Here is a 20367-nt window from a genome sequence, read left to right on the forward strand (position 1 = left end):
AGAAAGATTATATATATACACACATACATACATTATACAAACATATTTAAAGTAAAAACCGGACTTGAAAAATCCAACACAACCACCTAAAACCCCACCAAATATATAAACTTCAGATTAGCAACAATCAGAATCGGAAAATTGGGTCCAGCCTCATTAAGAAAAAGGAGGGTCAGCTCACCCTTCGTGATGTACGTGATATCATCTTTTTATTCGTTATAGAGTGGCGTGTGTTCGGCTTTCCCGTGTGTTCATCCTTTTGTGGTACGTGGCAGCGCCTGGTCCGGCAAGTAGGTCTGGCCGAACCAAATCGACCCCCCAGCCCCAAGCGCACGAAAGAGACAAGATCTTAAATAAACCTCGGAGGCGGATGGGGACACAAATAAAAAGGCCCCGTGAACCCCATCCGCCGCGAGTACCGTTTCATCGCTGTACCACTGTCACGTTGAGAACCACCGATCTGAAGGGTCTCATCAGGTGTACGATGTCCGTCCGATTGCCTCAACTGCCGTGCTCCGGAAGGATTTGTTGGTGAATGGAGAAGTTTTTATTGGTTCGCTCCGTTTGATTGTCTGCAGTATGTCTGTGAGAGGAACAAAAAACAAGTGAAAATTTTGAATTCTGAAAGGAAAGAATAAGTGATTACTATGATTTTTATTTTACATCTCCCTCGCGCTCATTGCCGTTGCCTTCGAGTCCACCTGAAGCCGTCTGTTATACCTACGCAAGCAAGATCTTCTATCGTTGCCGCTTGCTGAAAAAGTTACCGATTAAAACCATTGTGCCACCTGGACTTTGGACCATTCAATAAAAACTCACCACACCGTCCATTTTGATTAAAAAATATAGTAAAAATTGTTATCAGAATTATGAATGGACAAAAAAAAAAATCTATTACCATCCAAACTTGATTGAAAATTTTGAATGAGAAAAAATTTATTATAAAAATTATTATCAATATTTTGAATGAAAAATTACTCGCTCTTATTCAAACGTCGCTGAAAATTTTGAATGATAAAATGTTTACTATTAATCATGATATACGTGATGTAATATTTTTTTTTTTTGAATGGTCTAAAAGTTTTGGCCAATAATTTTTTCATCTGTTACCATTAATGCAAAAGAAAGTATGGATGACCATGCAAAAGATGGTTGAGAAGACAAATGATACGTTTGTTTTGCACATTAAAGTTATATCTGTTCGTAAGATACCTTCTATAGGTACCCTTCTCCCTTTTAGACCACTTATATGAGCATCTTTTTATTTTAGCATTTTAATATATCATGTTTCACAGCATATTTGCGAAATATTCTGTTTGGTGGATTCTTTTAAGCCCCCGGAAGGTTAGAAAATAAATCAAAATAAAAATTTTAAATTTTATATATATATACTTTTAAATATTAAAATTTATATGAATATATTTTCAAAATTGATATTTATACATATAATCTCTTAAAATATTTATTTTGTATTTATATCACTCTATTTTTTTTCTTGTACATATACCCATGCCATCTAATAAGGTTAAGAAATTAGCTGTTTTAAAATTAAAATAATTAAAATATCCTCAATGGATATACATATAAAAAAAATATTTATAAAGATATATATGTAAATATCGATTTTGTGTGCATTCACATAATTTCATATATTTTAGAGGGTATACATGTAAAAAAAAATTAGATTTTTTTTTATGTGAATACCCAGTTAAATATTAAAGTTACATGAACATCATTCTAAAATTGATATTTATATGTATATTCTCAAAAAATATTATTTTTTATATAAATATTTTTGACATAGTAGTTCAACTGATGTCATTAGTCAAAATTATATTTTTTAAATAAAAATTAATTAAAATTATGAAATTATTTTTTTATATTAAAAGCAGGTAATAGGTTAATGGTCTCATTGAAAACTTGTCCAACCAATTGAATTTCCTCTCTTTCCAATAATATTTTTTTATTATTTAATTATGGAATTGATCTTTTTTTGGATAATATTTTCATAAAAAATATTGATGAGCAAGTACTAGACAAGTCTAAGCATTAAAATAAGTTGGAATAGATAAAAATAACATTGTTTTTTTTACATATACATCCTCTTAAATATATTAAGTTGCATAAATATCTTATAAAATTACTATTTATATGTATATCTTTATAAATATTTTTTTTATATATCTACTTATTAAAATATTTCAGTTATTTTAATTTTAAACCATTAATTTTTTTTGAGAGTATATGCATGCAAACAATCTTAAAAGTTTTACGTTTAACTTCGTTTTCAAGTACTTATAGTATATGCAAGATAAAGTAGGGATGGGTTTTATCTAATTAACTATGTAATTGATAAATGTACTCTCACTTTTGTTGGCATGATAAACATTAGATTAAAATAGTGAATAGTTATGATTTACCTAATATACGACATGTTAAATATAGCCACAGTTTTTGTTAGAATAACATTGGCTGGTGTATGAATGGTGCACCAATTCTTATTGAGTGACCTATGAATGATTTTATCAGCTCTTATAACCTAAACAAACAAAATGACACATTATGATGACCAGATGAGAAGAAAAGCTTGCACTCATTTAAAGATCATCGCTTAGTAGGAGACAAGTTGTTATATGGCCACATAAGTTTGCAAGTGCCTGACTGGAGATATCAGCTGTGTTCCCTTAGCTTTCAACACGAATTAATCTTGAGACCAGTGATTGTGTCTTGGTTAACAAGAAAACAATCTACTTAAGCAACTCCCAAATGACCTAAGATATATACAGTCATTGTGTTTTAGCTAATAAAGAAATAATCTACTTAAGCAATTGCCAAATAACCTAAATGTCATGATGATGAGATGATTGTCGCAATTAATGTTAAATTTTCTAATGAAAGGGATCCGAATTTAGTCACCTAACATTATTGACATTGATAATACTTATTTAGCAGATAACATCATCTTATATTTGAACTTTGTTTGAATCCCAAAGATTGGATCCCCAACATGCTCTTTAGTTACCCATATCAATGTACCACTTGATCATTCGGTTGAAGGTCAAGGTCGTATCTATTTAGCACATTCTTGTCATTTTTTATATTTTTTTCTTCCTTTTCTCTTCTTTCAATTTACTAATGTCAAAAGTTAGAAAATTTTCTTTCCCTTTGTACTGATAGCTCAAGCCTACAGTGCCTGGTCCATAGACTTCCATGATGACATGAGCATTATTTGGTCGATGAAGATGGACTTGGTATCCAATACAGTTGTAACATCTAGGTTAATTAGGTGTTTGTTGAGAGATATAATTTTAGTAAAGAGAGTGATTACGGCGGTGATATTGATCCACGGAAAAATTAAGGTTAAATACATCAAAACACAAATTGTACGGTGGTGATAGCGATGACGGTGGTTGAGGATATAATTTTAGCAAAGAGTCGATAAGGCCTTTGCCCATATTGTACTCCATAATTCTATTTTTTTTAAAAAAATATTAGTCATACAACTTGAAGTCCATCTCAACTAATTTGGTTGTTAAAGTTACTTGATCATCGATCTATAATTTTTTTTCTTCACCTTTTCATGGGACTACTTGGGCTGGGATGCTGCTAATAAACCTTTTTCCCCTCTTTTTTCTCGAAAACTTGATGCTCATGCCAGCACCTACATGGTAGACCCTATCCTTAAGTTGCATTTATAAAGATAGGAATTTTGACAAGATGTACGTGGAAAGATTCCAGAAAAGAATAATTCCTACCGACATAAAAGTAAAAATAAAAGAAAAAGAAGAAACTAAAAAGGAAAAAAGAAGAAAGCTCGATGCCCTTCCCTCAGGGCGTTTATAAAAATAAAAAAAATAAAGAAGAAGAAGAAGCCTTAGTTCCACCGTACCTCCAAAATCATATTGTCCACCCAATAACCCCAATAAGACAAACTATTCAAGACGGGTAGAAACTCGTCTCTTTACAGAACAAGTTGGACCTAAATCATCCCAGTGGAACATGTGAACGGACCTCTCATAAAGAAAACCACGCTCCGGCGCGCTTCTGGGAAGTTTCTCTCGTTCTTGGAAGCTTCGAGGCTACGCGAAGCGACAAACGGAGCCGTTAGAAACGCCGTTAGTATTGTTACCCCCGTTACGTGACGAGCGGAAGGTCAACCACCTCATCGCATGGAATGCGATAAAAATTTTAGAGCCGCCCTCCCTTTCCCCCATCCCTCGTCCACATTTCTGTTCATCCGCTGTCTCCCCCACCCGTGAACTGGATTTAACGAAGCTTTGGGATCCCCGGAAGAGAGAGAGAGAGAGAGAGAGCTGGCGAGAAGGAAGGGATCTTGGAGAGAGAGGGGGATTTGGAAAGGCGATACCTTTCGTGCGATCGGAGCGGAGGCTGGGGCATAAAGCTTCGATATTTGAGATTTTCTCTGGGGATTTTCCCTCTTGATTTGGGAAACTCGAGGTAGATCATAGATTTCGCTGTTTATTGATGAGTATTATAGCTTTGAGTGGTCTGTTTGCGTGCTTTTTTGGGGAAATTTTGTAAATTTCGGGGAGAGGGCGCTTGTAGATCTTTTGTTGTTTCTTATTTTTGATATTAGCGATTGTGCGCTTCGGTGTTTTTGGCTTTGGAGTGTCCAACGTTTGATCTTGGAGCTATTTTCGGTCGTTCCTTGTAGATTTGCCCATGCTTCCCTATATGTCTCTCAGTCAGCGCTTATATTGAGGGGTTACTATTAGTTTCTTTCCAAAATTTGAGATAATCATTTGAATTTCGCCGGCAAGATTTGAACCTGTCCGAGTAAATTGGCCTGTAAGTGAAATTTCTATCAGTGATATAGTTTAGTCTTCCAAATTTCTTTTAATCTTCATCTTTTCATCAAGAATATGCTTTATTTACTGAGAAAAATGTCAAATTTCACTACTATTTCCATTTTCTTCGCTTCTGTTTCTCCTTTGGGAGGGACAATATGAAAAAAAATAAAAGATCTCTTTAATTTGATTTTCTATAGCTTTACGGTGTAGGCATCATTAGTTGCAACCTTTTACTTTCCAATTTCCTGTGAACGTAGGGAAGCTTAGCGTCAAGGTGGACATTAGCGTGACCTTGTATTGAAATTCTGATATTGTGGAGGGTGCTGAGATTTTTTTCCCTTGTTTGCTGTCTTCCAATACCAAATATCCAAGCTTTTTTTCAGTTATTTTCTCCAATTCTTTTCAGTGGTCTATTTGTACTCCCAATTCTTCATCTGGCCCAGATTGGTTTCCTTAACAGAAAGAACTAAGCTTCAACTAACTTTCTTTTGACAGGTTGTAATTTATTGATGATTCCTGTAATCTTAAATGAGTGATGTACAGTTCAGTTCAGCAACTTTGGTTTGAATGAGTTTTATGTCTCTTTGTTGGTGTCCATGTTGGCCAGATATTTATGTAATCTCATGCAAATAGGAAAATGCTAGAAAACTAATTATTTGATTGAAGCCATGCTATAACTGGTGCCTTCGATATCCTTTGGGTTGTCTGTCTGTTATATCCAATCTTGTTGCTTTTTTGTAATTAAATTGTGAACGATCTTATATAAGTTGTGATCATATCATCTATTTTGACCAGGATTTTGTAATCTTTGTTATATCTACTGTTAACTATGGTCAGTTTGTGATCATTTTTTGCCCCCTCCAAAGCTGGCTGCTATTTTTGGCTGATGCCTAGTTGTACATAAGATTGACAGCTTGTGGTAGCTTGCACCTTTTTAAAATTGTAATATTTACTACTTGTTGTTTCTTTTTGTTTTTTTCGTTATTATTTTTCATTTTACAGCCATCTATATTTGGTGTTTTTTTTTTAAAACAAAAATGATTTGAAGGTTTTCCAGTTAAAAGTTAAAACAGAACATTAAGATTTGAAGTGAGATATGAAGTTGTCGCCTAGTTCTTCTCTTGTTAGTGCTAATTTTGGTTTCATTTCCTGTTGAAGAAATTGAGAGCTAGTGTTTCTGTCTCGTGCAGTTTGACGTGCTTATCATACAAAAGAAAAAGGCTTTTGCGGTTGTTGCTGTGACACAAGTGAAGCTGCTGTTTTTATGCCAATTGTTGGGCTCTAGTTATCCTGGCTTATTTGCTTTGTGGCTTTAGTTTGCCTAGATGTCGTTCCGCAGTATAGTTCGTGATGTAAGAGACAGTTTTGGGAGTTTGTCAAGACGTAGTTTTGAGGTGAGGTTTTCAGCCTTTTCGGGTCATTACAGGGGAAAATCTCAGGGTTCTGTGCATGAGCTGCAAGACCAGCCTCCGGTGATCCAGCAGAGTTGCTGGGCTAGCCTTCCTCCGAGCTACTTCGTGATGTAATTAAAAGGTTGGAAGCAAGTGAAAGTACCTGGCCATCGCGCAAGCATGTTGTTGCCTGTGCAGCTGTTTGCCGATCATGGAGGGAGATGTGTAAAGAGATTGTTAGAAGTCCAGAGTTTAATGGGAAGCTCACTTTCCCAGTATCCCTGAAGCAGGTAGACTTTTGCATTCATTACCTGTTGTCATGCGATGCTAATAATCTGCAACCATATATTTTGAGGCTATATCAAAATTATAGGACTTGCTAACAGGAGAACTGTTTGAGTGACATTTGTTATGTGCAGCTATTCTAAGTTATTGACTTCTGTTTTACATTGACAGCCTGGGCCTCGAGATGGAACCATTCAGTGCTTCATTAAGAGGGATAAGTCAAAATTAACTTATCATCTCTACCTGTGCCTCAGTTCTGGTGAGTGTGCTCGCTTTTAATTGTTTTTGTGAAACCGATAATGTTTTAATATAGCTCTTTTTTTTTCTCTTATGTTGGTCAGATCTTAACTATCTTTCAGTGATTCCATGTGCTAGAATTTTGTTAAATCTTTACCAGTGTCATAAACTTGTTCAATTTTTGGCCAAACAAACAAGTATGTTATCTATGATGAAGTCTCCTGTATCATAATGTCAATCTTTGATACAAGAAGTTCATGTATTACTAAGTTCCATCTGTCCTCTGTGGGGACATTAACGAGGAAAAATAGATGTTCTTATGTTTCTTTACCATGACTTCCTCAAATGGTCGTCAATTTAAATAAAATGCTGCTGTTTTAACCAAATATTCTGGACTTAAATCAGCTTGATTCTTTGCAGGAAAATATATTACCTCTTGCTCAAGAACCGATAGTGCCATAATTTTTTTCTTTTTTTATGAGAAATATGCTTATGTTCATCTTTCTTTCCCGTTTAGGTTAATTATTCTACAATAATGATGATGTCTTTCCTGCTTGTATTGGTACCTCCCAAGATGTAGCCATCTTTAGTAATATCAACAATTCCTTGCCGTCTATAGAGCTCATTTCCCTAAACTTTTGATGCTGATCTTTAGAAGCTTGTCTGTCAGCCATTTTTTATACATTCAGCCTTTCATGATTCTTTTCAAGGCTTCATATTGTTTAGCGGGACCAGCAATTTATGTTTATTTTAAGATTTGAATGGATTTGTGATTTTATGTTACGATGTAGCGGTGCTTGTTGAAAATGGAAAGTTCCTCCTATCTGCAAAAAGGAACCGCCGGACAACCTGCACAGAGTACATTATATCTATGGATGCTGACACCATATCAAGATCAAGCAACACTTATATTGGAAAGTTGAGGTATTAGAATTTTGCTGCTTAGAAAACCTGCATACATTCTCGTCTTTCAATCTCAGGTCACAAATCTTGATTTAAATGCTTCCATTCTACATTACAGGTCAAATTTCCTTGGCACAAAGTTCATAATCTATGACACTCAACCACCATATAATGGGGCTGCCCTATGCCCACTCGGACGAACAAGCCGCAGATTCTACTCCAAGAAAGTGTCTCCAAAGGTCCCATCTGGCAGTTACAACATAGCTCAGGTGACATATGAGCTGAATGTTCTTGGCACAAGAGGACCTCGTCGGATGCACATCATCATGCACTCCATTCCTGCCTCTTCCCTTGAGCCTGGTGGCATGGTACCTGGCCAGCCTGATCATCTCCTTCCTCGCTCCTTAGAGGATTCCTTTCGCAGCATGTCCAAGTCCTCCCTCATGGACCGCTCTATGGATTTCAGCAGCTCTCGCTTCTCTGACATCACTGGAGGGACTCAGGAAGGAGATGAAGAGGACGAGAACAAGGAGAGGCCTCTTGTGCTCCGCAACAAGGCCCCTAGATGGCATGAACAGCTGCAGTGCTGGTGCCTCAACTTCCGGGGCCGGGTTACTATTGCCTCCGTCAAGAACTTTCAGCTCATTGCAGCAACACAGCCTGCTGCAGGAGCTCCCACGCCATCACAGCCAGCGCCATCTGAGCATGACAAGGTCATACTGCAGTTTGGTAAGGTGGCAAAGGATATGTTCACCATGGACTACCGTTATCCACTCTCGGCCTTCCAGGCATTTGCTCTCTGCTTGAGTAGCTTCGACACCAAGTTGGCTTGTGAATAGAACAATGAAAGAAGTGGGAAAAAGGAATAGGTTGCAGAGTGGGCTTCCACAATATGCTTGCTGTTTGTCAATGAATTTTTTCTTGACTGTTAGTGTATTGGGTGGTAGCCTGCAACTGCATTTTGAAGCATTTATCCATCATCTGCTCACTGAATTCCTCTGTTATTGTGATGGCCTCCGGATAAAGTGGTCGGGAGGTGGTTCCATTCTGTGCATTGATGCTTTCTGTGTATCTTCTTCATGTTGTCCTTTAGCATTGTTTATATGAATGTTTTATCTTAGTATTAAGATAAAAATAATCTCAAATTCTTATGGGCAGAGGAATATCCTGTGAAAATTTAAATTAGTATGTTTTTTTTTAAATTTTATACGAGAAATTATTCAATTATGATCATCTGGAATTTTTTACTATAACAATATGTATTAAGTGAAGAAAATTGATAAATGTCAAAAAGTTATGATTGTCTGTTTGTTAATCTTGATCATTACATATCATGTTATGTGTTAATAATACATTACTTTTATTATAATGATTTGTTCGCGATGAAGACGTTATTTATGATAAAGTATGCGTTGTTTGGACTAGTTTGGGTCTCATTCTCTTTTAAAACTTCAAAAGTTCCAGGGGTAAAATGGACAGGTTGGTAGGAGGGCCGTGAATGGCCCTTCTGTTCCTTCCTATCTACCATTTTAGGGGCATCCCCAAGGTAGATGGAGCCATAAAATTTTGCTTACACCTCTCGTGTGGTGGAGGGATCCGCGGAAGCAGTGTACTGCTCTGATTGTTCTGGCGGATGAGCCAGGCAAAGTACGATGACAGGCTCTTGTTTAAGGGGCGTCAGCGAGATTTGTGTTTGAGAGGACTTCTTCCCCGACACCGAGATCCTCAAGTTGCGGACGATTTGGGGAGTAGGGACATGGTTGGATACGATGGTGCTGGTTTTGTGATCAGAGATTCAGATTTCAGATTTATTATTGTGGACGAATGTCACTGTTTTAATTGCTGAGCTGCGAGCCATTTGGAAGGATGTTATTTACGTGAGACTGCAGTTTCGAGCTGATTGATTGATGATGGAGAGGGATTCGATCACAGTGCTTAAGTTGGATTCCGAGGCAGGAGAGGGGCATAACATTTTTTTTTTTTTTATTTCGTGATATCTCGTACGTGCTGGTAGAGTGCATCTCCATCGACATTAGATATATTTTTTTAGAAGGCGAACAATACCGTCGATTGAGTAGCGAATTATGTTGTTGGTCATTCGGATACTGACATATGGTTAGATATATGTATTTTGTCGATATTTTTTTATAATATATATTTTTTTAATTTTTTAGATTGTATTCATGTTGTGTGAATGATCTATTTTAGTAAAAAAAAAAAAACCCGAAAGAATAAAGCAAAATAAAAACGGGTCCCACGGTCAGAAAGGAGACAAAAGTTCACGTCAACAGCTGGTAGGCACCGGGTGGTTTACCGCCTCCTTTACATCATTTAAAAAAAAATTATTGAGAGATATAGAGATGGCACGGCAACGTTGGGTAAGTCATTGTTTTTATCCATCTATAGTTACCTTGAGGCGCAGTGACATTGTTAAAATGTTGGAGTGGACCAGGATACATGGAGTTAAATGAGGTGGATTGGATGGATAAAATGGAACGGAGCTATAAAAATTAATTTTTACATAAAAAATATTTTTTTATTTAGAAAAAAAATTTATAAAGGATATATATTTTTTCAGATTGTGATTGAAGCAGATTTTATAATTATTTATATGTGTTTTGGATTCGCCATAAATTGGATGTCCATTGAGGTGGAGTAAATTGTCGTTTCTGTGTAGGCGCACTATCTTGAGACAGCATATGTTTGCCAGTACAATGATGGTTTTGGTTGTAAAAATAGCAAAATAAAAAATCTTTATTTCATCAAATACTCATTAATTTTCAATATATAAAATATTAGTTTTTCATTATCCAACTTGATGTCAATACTTGTGCAATATTAATACAATTGCAAATATTTTTGATATCTTTTTCATCCTTCTATTACTGGCTTTTCAATAATTAAATGTGTAAGATTGTATTCTCAAAGAAATTGCAGGTACAGTTGATCTCGAATCTATAATGCAGCTTATATTTCCATACCTTGGATGTTAAAATTATCTGTTGATTTATTCAAATCACACAAACACTTTACAAGACTTCAAGATCTTTGCCGACACAAACTGATATCTTGGTCGTTGAAATGCATCAAACATGTTAGCTGGTGGTGGGGGCGTCCATGTTCTTGGAAAGACCGGAAAAGATGGTCCCTGTCGCATTTGAAATCACCATGGGCTGTTGGGTGCGCATCACCTTTACTCTGTTAGTGGGAATCGCCATAAATAAAGTGGGAATTCCAAATATCAAGTTCCTCCAGTGAGTTGGAGACAGCGTGTAGCCTTCTTTTTAGTGCTACCGCAGTGTCCCAGTGCCTTCCGTTGGTGACATGAATACGGCTGCTTGCAAAAGGAGGGGCATGGCATACACGGTAACACCGGCCATCCAACACCCATCCATGCAGTGGAATACTAAATCCATATTATTCATAGTTTTATTTCCCCAGATTGTTAGAGTTAATCATAGTTTTATTCTCCCCTTACTGAGTTGATTCTCCACATTATTCTCAGGTAATTTAAATGATAACATGTCTCATTGTTTCATGAATAAGAAGTCTCATTGTTTCATGAATTTTGTTATGTCTCTGTAATTTGTTCACAACCTATTCAAACTCATGAGTTACAGACTAGTTTGCTCTCTGTTTTTACTGATGATGGTGTTATTACTAATAATTGTTGTTTTAACTTCTCCTGTGCCTGTTTTCAGCATGTACAGATCTGTAATAGTGTAATTAAATAGCCTGAGATTTTTTTTTTTCCATTTTTGTTAATTTTTTAATGTTAATTATGTGGCTGTTTTTAAACTTTGAATGAGTTCTCTGTATTTTTTTAATCATATTGGATGGCCAAATGGTCCCTCAACACCGAACTTGTGACGATGACTGTGGAAAGACAATGGCAATAATAGCAAAACTAGGAAAGGATTTTTTTTTTTTTTTTTTTTTGGTAAAGTAGGAAAAAAAGCTTTGAAATCTTAATTTTAGCTGTTCCGGGAGTTAAACAGATTTATTTAAAACTAAAATATATGCAGAGGTTAGAGCGAAGAGGGGTTAATTCCAAAATAATGCCCAATATATTAAAATTTTTATTCTTGCAATTTTTTCTTAACTCTTTTTCAATGATGATATCACGATAACCAGCACAGACAGACAAACTTAAAGAAACAGATTTAGCATCTAATTAATGACTACGATTATATATCAAGAGCCACGTACATGGCTGAGGGCTCCGCTATATTCAGAAATTTTGCTGGGTTTATCCTGTTCTAAGATTATTTTGTGGGTTCTTCACGCATTGTTTAAGCATTGCTATCTTTTGTTATTATTATTATTTTAGCCATTAGAGATCTATATAGATGATTGGATCTAAAATTTCATAAAGATCATGAGTTTGAATCAATGCAACCATCCAAATGAGGATGGACTATACCTGTTTTTATAAATACCTAAAGAACCAATGTATTGAGCAAATTCAAATCCCATATGAAGAAAAAGATCTGCTGAAATCTTTTTTCTTTTTAAGAAATGTGGGCCAGCTAATTGTGATGATTCTCTGAATATTTATAAAGACAGATTGTGTTAGACCTTATTTAGATAGTTATATTAGTCCAAATCTATTAGTGCTATGGGATTTGGGGCTCAACCATTCAAACAAATCCTGAGACTTACAACAGGTGATTATTTTTTAGTCCATTTTGACTTCAAAATATCAATAATGAATAAGATGTTCGGCATGTTTAACACGGATGCTGAGAACAAATTTTCTTATTAATATTTTTTTTTAAAAAGTTAGTTCCGTTCCTTAAATACCAGTAAATGATGGCATTTTGGGCATTGGGTGCAAAAAGGAGGTCTCGCTCTAATTCATTCGTAAAACATTGAACTCTCTTCTTTGCTTCGCAACCAAAGACCAAGTATTTTTATGCTTAGTATTTCTCAAAAATCAAATCATATCTTAAGCAAATAAGTGGAGCATTGTGCACAAAAGAGTTTTTTTTTTTTTCAAAATTCTTTAATGAAAAAGGGCAGCTTCTTAATCCAACTAACTGTACGGTGATGCCAATCCCAATCAAACCCGTACCTCCTGCTGCCCTTGTCTAGGTGGTAACAGTGATGCAAATCCAAAGATGATAGAAAAAGATGTTAGAAAGATGTTAAGTACAATGCCAATTGCTATGAGTATTTGTATGGCTTTGATTATTTACTAAAAACATAATTGGTCCAACTATAAAATAAACAAGGACCACCAAAAAAAAAAAAAAAAGATAAATAAATTATACAAAACTATTCAAATATTTAATATTAAGTTTGTTGAACATGATAAAATCAGGGAAGAGCATTACCATAAATCACTTGTCCATTCACCAATCATAACATGCTATTCCCACAAGCATAACTTTTGTTACTCGTTTTTTATATTATTGAATCAAACGCAGCCTGATAGATTAAACCGTAATTCAAGTTTGAATCCAGCATTTTCTTTTTAAAATCTCGAACCAAGTTCGATTCAAGCTTGATACTGATTCAGTAGATCTCAACTTAATTTAAGGCTATCGAACAAATTGTCACAACTTGAGAGTTGAGGCCGAATCCAGGGGCATTAAACCCAAGACCCAACCATCTCCAGTCTCCAGACACCAGACCTTGCTGGACGGCCCAATAAGTTTATTTTGGGCCGACTTTGGCCCAATAAGTTCCATTCGATGCCCCTATATAAATGTCACCCTAGCGAAACTGATTCACTCTCCCGCTCAAGGAAGAGCACAAGATGCTGGAGGCGAGGAGCCTCCGGAAGGCGTTCGTCCCGCCTTCTCTCCTCTCCGATCCCTCTCCAGGGAACCTCCAGTCCACTCGCCTCGCTCTCCACGTAGAAACCCTAACCCTAACCCAAGTTTCTTTGATGTCCATTGCGTAGCTTCTCTTCTTCTTTTTCTTGCTCCGTTAATTATCCTACTGTTCTTTAGGTCAATGAGGCCGGCTCTTCTTGCTCGGTCTACATCGCATCCGGGTGCCGCGTTTACAAGATTGAGGTATGGAGTTAAAGATTTGTCATTGTTTTTCTTTTCGGTTCTCGATTTGGTTGGATTATGTTACATTCTTTGATTGATTGGATTTGTTAGCGCTCGGGTCTTTTTAGCGAGAATGGGTTTGTCTTTTTTTTGTTTAAGATCACTTCCTCTCCTTGCTGACGGGAATATTGGCCTGCGAATCTATTATTGTGGTGAAGTCTGATTCAAGTTTGGTTGATTTGCTCCCACCATCTTTATTTGGTTTTCTCTTCTATTTGTCAAGTTGAAGGGGCCAATATTTTTTCTTGAGTTGATTTGTTTTGTTTGTTCTAATCTTGCTATGGGCTAAGATAGGAGCATCGATTGGTTTCTAAGGTAGGATTTTGTGACTGAGATGAATTGCTGGAGGTTGAGGAGATCTAGTGATAAATAATCTACTAAGTGGATCTAGAAAGTGAAGTCAAAGGCCAACAGGAGTTTAGGTTTTGTAGGTGCTCACATGTTGGTTGAATTGTGCATGAAGTTGGAGACTTTGGAGGGCTTTCTCTTCTGCTTCTTCTTACCCTAGGATGCATACAGAAAGGGAAGATAACAGAAGGCAGTGGCTAGGCTAGGTCTTAGTAGGAGACGCTTGATGGTAAGTGACTAGAGAAGCACTAGTAAATGGCTTGTCTTTTTTTGCCTTTCACATCATAAATTCTGGATATAGAGACTGTAAAAAGACGATGAGCAAAATTGCAGCATGACTTCCGATTTCATGATGGCCATGGGAGATGAGAGCAGCTTTGGTTATTAAAAGTGGAGCAGGCTGTGATAGCAACATAGTCACCAGAATAAGAAACAAGCGGGGGTGGTAATTTCTGACTCAGACCCCACCAACCTGCCAAAACAAACATGTTTAGGTGAGGGTTTTTATGATTGGGTTAGCCAAGATAAACATGATTGTAGATGGATCAGGTTTGGGTTTGGCCCCACCACACAATAGCTCGATATGGTTTGGGTGGACTCTCAAACACTTGTCCTAAGACCCTGGAGTGGCGATGGTAGTTTGGTGGGCCCTAGGCTAGTCAAGCTTGGTTCAAGTGATTAAACATGGTTAAGGAAAAAATATTGAAGAGAAAAGTGAAGTGCATATTCTATTCGAATTTATGATATTTTCTTCTCCACTTTAATTTTCTTTCCTCTCTCTCTCTCTCACTGTTTATTTAGATGCCTCACCTTGGATCCCTTCTTCGTGGCCCTAGTTTGTTTTCTTTTTTTAAGGCATTTGACTGAGAATTGAAGACCTATAAATGGGTTGGCTAGTTATTTATGAGTCAATGTAAAATCAATGGGTTGATTATTGGTTTACTTTCTAAAACTGACTGTAACTGGGTTGGATATGGGTTGAGCATTTTTTGATGTGACCCAAATCCAACCTGACATGATCTGACCCATTGCTACCCTAGGAAGTGTCTGGTAAACCATGCAAGAAACTGACATGTGTGATAACATCTTGAGTAATAGTTAATGCAGAAAATGTAAGAGGGAATTAAAAACCATAAAAGGTGGTGAGCATGTGGGGAATGTGTGGGATGTGTTACTGATCACTTCCAATGTATATATGGACAACACATTTTTCTCTTAGTAATTAATGCAATTTTATGTTTAAAAATTATAAGTTATGGATTACAACAATGACCTAGTATTCATCATTATTTTCTGATGAGTAATCTCTCTTAGTCATTTTGTTTAACGAAACATCATTCTATTTTAGATATCTATGGAAGATTCCACAATTATCCATGGAAAGGAGAGTCTTCTGATTCCTGTTCATTCACAGGTATGCGCTCTATACTTTATAACAATTTGTTGATCTAGGATCTGGGAAAGGAAATTTTACTTTGGAGAGCAGAATGTTTCTCTTCTGTCTGCTTAGTTGTCCTTTGGTTAACAATGTGGGATTTTATTGCCCCTCTGAAGGTGATAAGCTCATCAATAGTCGATCGCTGTCCACACCGTTCAGAGATTCAAAGTGTAGTAATTGCTGAGGGAGATAGTAAGTGCTTCTATCTTCTTAACCCTTTTGGTTTATCATCAAATTCCATTTCAAGGGTTCATTATGTGATTTTTGGTTTCATGGACATATATAATTCTTCCATGCTGGCATGGCTATTGTTTTGAAAGGCTACTTGTGGCTTGCCTCACCTCATCCCTTGAGTGATGGCTCTTCTGAATTCCTTTGAAGTTTATAAGGATAAACACATATAAAGATTCATATACGCATGCTTCGTGCCTTATGTTGGGAGGCATAAACATAAAACTTTGATCACTTTCATAAACAAAATAAGGTTCCCTAACCAATATAAGGGAAGGTAGGTCTTTTTTCTTCTATAATCTTGCATTTTGCTGTGGTATCAAATGTCAAATCTAATTATGTATTTTCCTCATTGTTTTGTTGATATAAAATGCCATCTTTTTCATTTTGTGAGACTAGAAAGCCCTCAGGGAAGGGATAGATCTTTTTCCTTGCATGTATATGGACTTAGGGGTTATATTCAGACTTTTGCTTTTTAAGTGTCTAACTTGGAAAGAAGGAAAAGGCGATACAGGGAAACATGGAAAAGAAAATTCTTAATTTATATTTAAATTAATTTTTTATATTTTAGAGTTGAAACTATAATCACAAATGTTTACTAAGGACATTAATTGTCTAACTTATGAGTGATTGATATATTCATAAAGTGTTTCCTGATTTACAACAATCCATAATTGTGACTTATTTGTGTATATTCTGAAAGATGTATACTTTATACCTTGGGCGATGCACCCGTACATCCTATAGGAAAGAAAAAAAGGGTCAAACATGTTCTATATGTCCAACTTAACCAATCTTTAAGACTATAGTTATGAAATTTGGTTTGTACCTATGCCATCTGGCGCATGTCCAACTCATCGATATCTGTTGTGCAGATTCTTCGAGCTGAGTGCAGGAATCTTGGGTAGAATATTATTTGTGATTTTTGAATCTTATTGAAGTCTGTAACCAAACCTTAATAGCTCATATCATTTGCCTTGCTTTTCTAAACATAATATTTGAAAATAGTAATGAATGGGGAGTTTAGTTTGTTTCTAGATGGAGAAGATGCTGCTTAATATGTTTGAATTTGATGTTTGGAGATAAAGCTTATGATATGATGCAGTTAAGGGTCCCAATATTTGCTAGTTGTCCGAAATAAAGATTTAGTTTCCTGTAAAGAAGTCTTATCAGAGATATCCATGTGTGATGGAGGACTACCAAAGCACAAAAGATTGCATGGTTATATAGAAAAATGCGTTTAAATAAGTTGGAATGATAATTCCTTGAAATTCAATCAACAATCTACTGGGGGCATGGAAGAGCTCCACGTTGATATGGACTCCTTCAAAGAAGAATACAAGGTAGCACTTAACTCAGCTGTTTAGTGAGCTTAAATTTTAAAGTTTATATCATGCCATGCTAAAAAAGGCATTTCATCATACCTCATTCGAAAAGATATATTTATGAGCACCCTCACGATTAATATTTTTAGATGGGATTACTTCGAGGGAGTGTTTGCCGTATCGCCTTGTACGGGACGTATATTGGTACGCCATACCGTACCATATCAATATTGTAAAAGGATGGTACAAGTATGGGTCCGGTACCGACATGGTGAACCAAACTTTGAGGATATTATAGATCAAGTTAGCTTTCCAAGCATCTGGAATCATCTAAAAAGGTGGTGGATGAGGAAGTTATGAAAGATTTGTTATAACATGTCAATGCTACTGAACTTCTACAAAATTATGAAAAAGTCATTCCATAGCTCACAATTCAAAGGACAATTTCTCTATTATTTTATACAGATTTCTATGTTTTTTGTTCTAGAAACTCATGGTAGATGAGTTAAAGTCCAGTAGAATTTAAGAATCTATTTATTATTATTTATTTAATATTTGCTTTCTTTAGAGAGTCTATATCCTATGGAATTAGAAAAAGCCTATTGGCTTTAGGAGATCTCTATGATAAATATCTCCCATGTACTTTTAGAAATCATTGAAGTATCAATAAATTTTTTTGAAGTTCTTCAATTCCTTGCTTACCGTGGTGTGAGACTGCGATCCATGAAGGATGATTGGTGTGAGGCTAGAAGCTTCAAGCATTCCTCCAAGAGGTTGGAGGTGTGAGGCAGAAGACTCAAGTAGTTGGCATGAGGCCATCAGTTATCCCATCTTAAGGTTCCTTCCACAAATTCCAAACACTTGTGTGCGCTTGCTTGAATGATTAGTGAAAAAATGATGGATTCCAGCTGATGCGTGCAAGGCAGAATTGCTTGGACACATGCATGAGAATTGGATCCAAACATAGGGTGAGCCGGTGGGGTATCTAATCTACAGAGAGGATGTATGTGCTATTCCTTTAGTTATGCAGCCCTACATAGCATTCCTTAGGTTTAGATTTATATAATATTTATCATGCATCTTTTCAATGAAATATATATCATCTAAGGCCTGAAAATCAGCATGATTGCCATCTCTCTCTCTCATCTAAGGTTATGCCAAAATTGCCAGTAGTCGATATTTGTTTAAATGTTCCCATCTTAAATTAAGAGAGAAGTAGATTACAAAAAGCTTTGTCATGTGTCAAGGAGTACTTATCCAACCCAAATACATTGGTGCAGATATGTCTATAGAATACCTTGATGTCGGACAAGGAAGTGTTAAGCTATCTTAGGGAATATGGCACACCAGATAGGGGTTAAATGTCGGTATCAAGGAAGTGTCATGTCGGTGAAACCTAAGGCATTTGTAAAATCTGTTTTTTCATGAATTACTACCATATTGTCATTCCTAAGGTTCTCATCATCCATATGCTATTTTATTATTATATCCAATGGAAAGTATATTTATTGCTTTCTTATTCATGATTAGCTTATTTTTGCAGCTTTGCTCATGCATGAAAACTCATATCTAGCATATGGACACATTTGCATGGATAAACTCAACATCTTTCATTGTATGAAATTATAGGATTAACAAAAACTCATGGACTTATAGTTCTAGCCATTGCTCTTTGTATCTCTATTTGTTCTTTTATAAGACTAGCTGCTGTAGATTGTATCTCCTTTAGAAGCCTAAACTAATATATCTTGCATTTTGTATGTAGTCACTCTTGTCCTATTCATTCTAGTATATTCTGCAAGACCTTTGTGGTTGTCGTGGTTGACATTTCATGATGTCATGATATTACAGGTGATAACTGCTTAATTATGGGTACAGTAGACTCTTATGGTCACCTTATTGTATCCCGATTGGATGTGATAGATGCAGGTACCATTTAATTTCTTCTCTTTACTATACTTTGTTTTGTAGACCTTTAGTTGGTAATTGAACCATGTCCTCTTTCTTTCGTGTTTATTGGATCATGAAAAAAAAATACAAACTGTATTATCTATATGTCTTTTACCCTCCCAGTGTCTGTGTATTGGTATGCTATCTTCTGTCCTACTTGCATATTAGGGTAGATTGACTCTTCTTGCACAAGGCTGAATTAATTTTCCTTCCAAAATATAGACATGAGACTCCATGTATCTGCATGTTGTATCTCTTATGTGCAGCCTTTTATTATTCTTTACTCTGCATAAGCTATGATAAAAGATATGTACTGGCATCCTCTGATATCCTCCATTATCATATAAAGTTTTTCTCGAGGTTATGACACGATAAGCATCTGATTTTTAAAAGGTTTTATTTTACAATGCTACAAAACAATATCTTACATGGTGATCTATGAGCTCTGTGCAGCTCAATGCAGATCCATTACCAAAGTCACGTTATTTTTTGAATTCTTTCCCATAATCCTATTAACAAGTCAAAACTGAATTGTTCCAGATGTTGACAGGCTTTCATATTCAGTACTGCCCCAGGATTGTGGTGTAGGGGAAGGGAGTTGGGCTGGGGTTTGTTTCAGCCCGGTTCATTGGTCTACGGTATAGCTCTTATGCTTCCCCATCTTTTATAAACTAAACTGGTCATTGGTTGATACGAGTTGTTACATGCTGGTTTCATTACCTATATTGGTACCCATGTGGCACTCCTGTCCTGATTGTAGGTATGGTACATCCATTGATACCGACACTCGGTAGGGGGGTGTGCTAGGTACTGGTTTCTAGGAGTATGGTATGGTACAACCCTTATAGGCTGGTATGGTCCGGTATAGAAAATCTTGGCTTGAATGTAATTCACATTTCAGGATGCTGCTTTTGAGATGTACATGTCATGTTTGATATTTTAGCTGTTATTATGTTTTCAAGTGATTTACAGTCAACTTTAAATTGGATGGTAGACCATAGGTTTCTATAGTGATTTCAGGCTTAACTGTATTGTAAAAAACGGTGCTAGTTGCCTCACCAATATTAATTAAAATTATGATATTCAGTTTATAGTATCATGTATCATGCTTGTCTTGGCTATTTCAAAGAATACATAGAAAGCTACATGTTAAAATTCTGTTTTTTTTTTTTTTTTGGCACCTAGCCTATTTTTGTTGCATTCTAGCAGGAAGAATTGTGTTGGACATCAAGACACGTTTCTTTTTTTTACTTGTCTATTATCTTAAATCATCCATGTTGATTGCAGATGAACAAGAGCTAGGCACATTTTACTACCAAAGAAATCTAACACAAAAATAATATGAACTGGTGTTACATTAGATATCAAATAGACATAGCAGCAAAA

At 36.0% G+C, this 20367-nt stretch overlaps 2 protein-coding genes across 2 annotated transcripts; both read left to right on the forward strand.

Annotated features, from left to right (window-relative positions):
* Positions 1 to 4177: 4177 nt before the first annotated feature.
* On the forward strand, positions 4178 to 8784 carry LOC105049446 (tubby-like F-box protein 8). The gene is given in 6 exon segments (XM_010929085.4): positions 4178 to 4458; positions 6002 to 6317; positions 6320 to 6492; positions 6659 to 6746; positions 7516 to 7648; positions 7746 to 8784. Coding segments are annotated over 5 exon segments (1296 nt in total). The 5' UTR covers positions 4178 to 4458; positions 6002 to 6136; the 3' UTR covers positions 8467 to 8784.
* A 4580-nt stretch (positions 8785 to 13364) lies between these two features.
* LOC105049447 (uncharacterized) lies at positions 13365 to 19619 on the forward strand (the record flags this gene model as incomplete). The annotated part of the gene is given in 6 exon segments (XM_073262087.1): positions 13365 to 13487; positions 13585 to 13650; positions 15386 to 15451; positions 15592 to 15667; positions 18883 to 18960; positions 19522 to 19619. Coding segments are annotated over 6 exon segments (483 nt in total), but the record flags the coding sequence as incomplete, so codon positions are not given.
* Between the last annotated feature and the right edge of the window lie 748 nt (positions 19620 to 20367).

This window comes from Elaeis guineensis, chromosome 8 (assembly GCF_000442705.2).
Source record: "Elaeis guineensis isolate ETL-2024a chromosome 8, EG11, whole genome shotgun sequence".
In the NCBI taxonomy this organism is placed as follows: Eukaryota; Viridiplantae; Streptophyta; class Magnoliopsida; order Arecales; family Arecaceae; genus Elaeis; species Elaeis guineensis.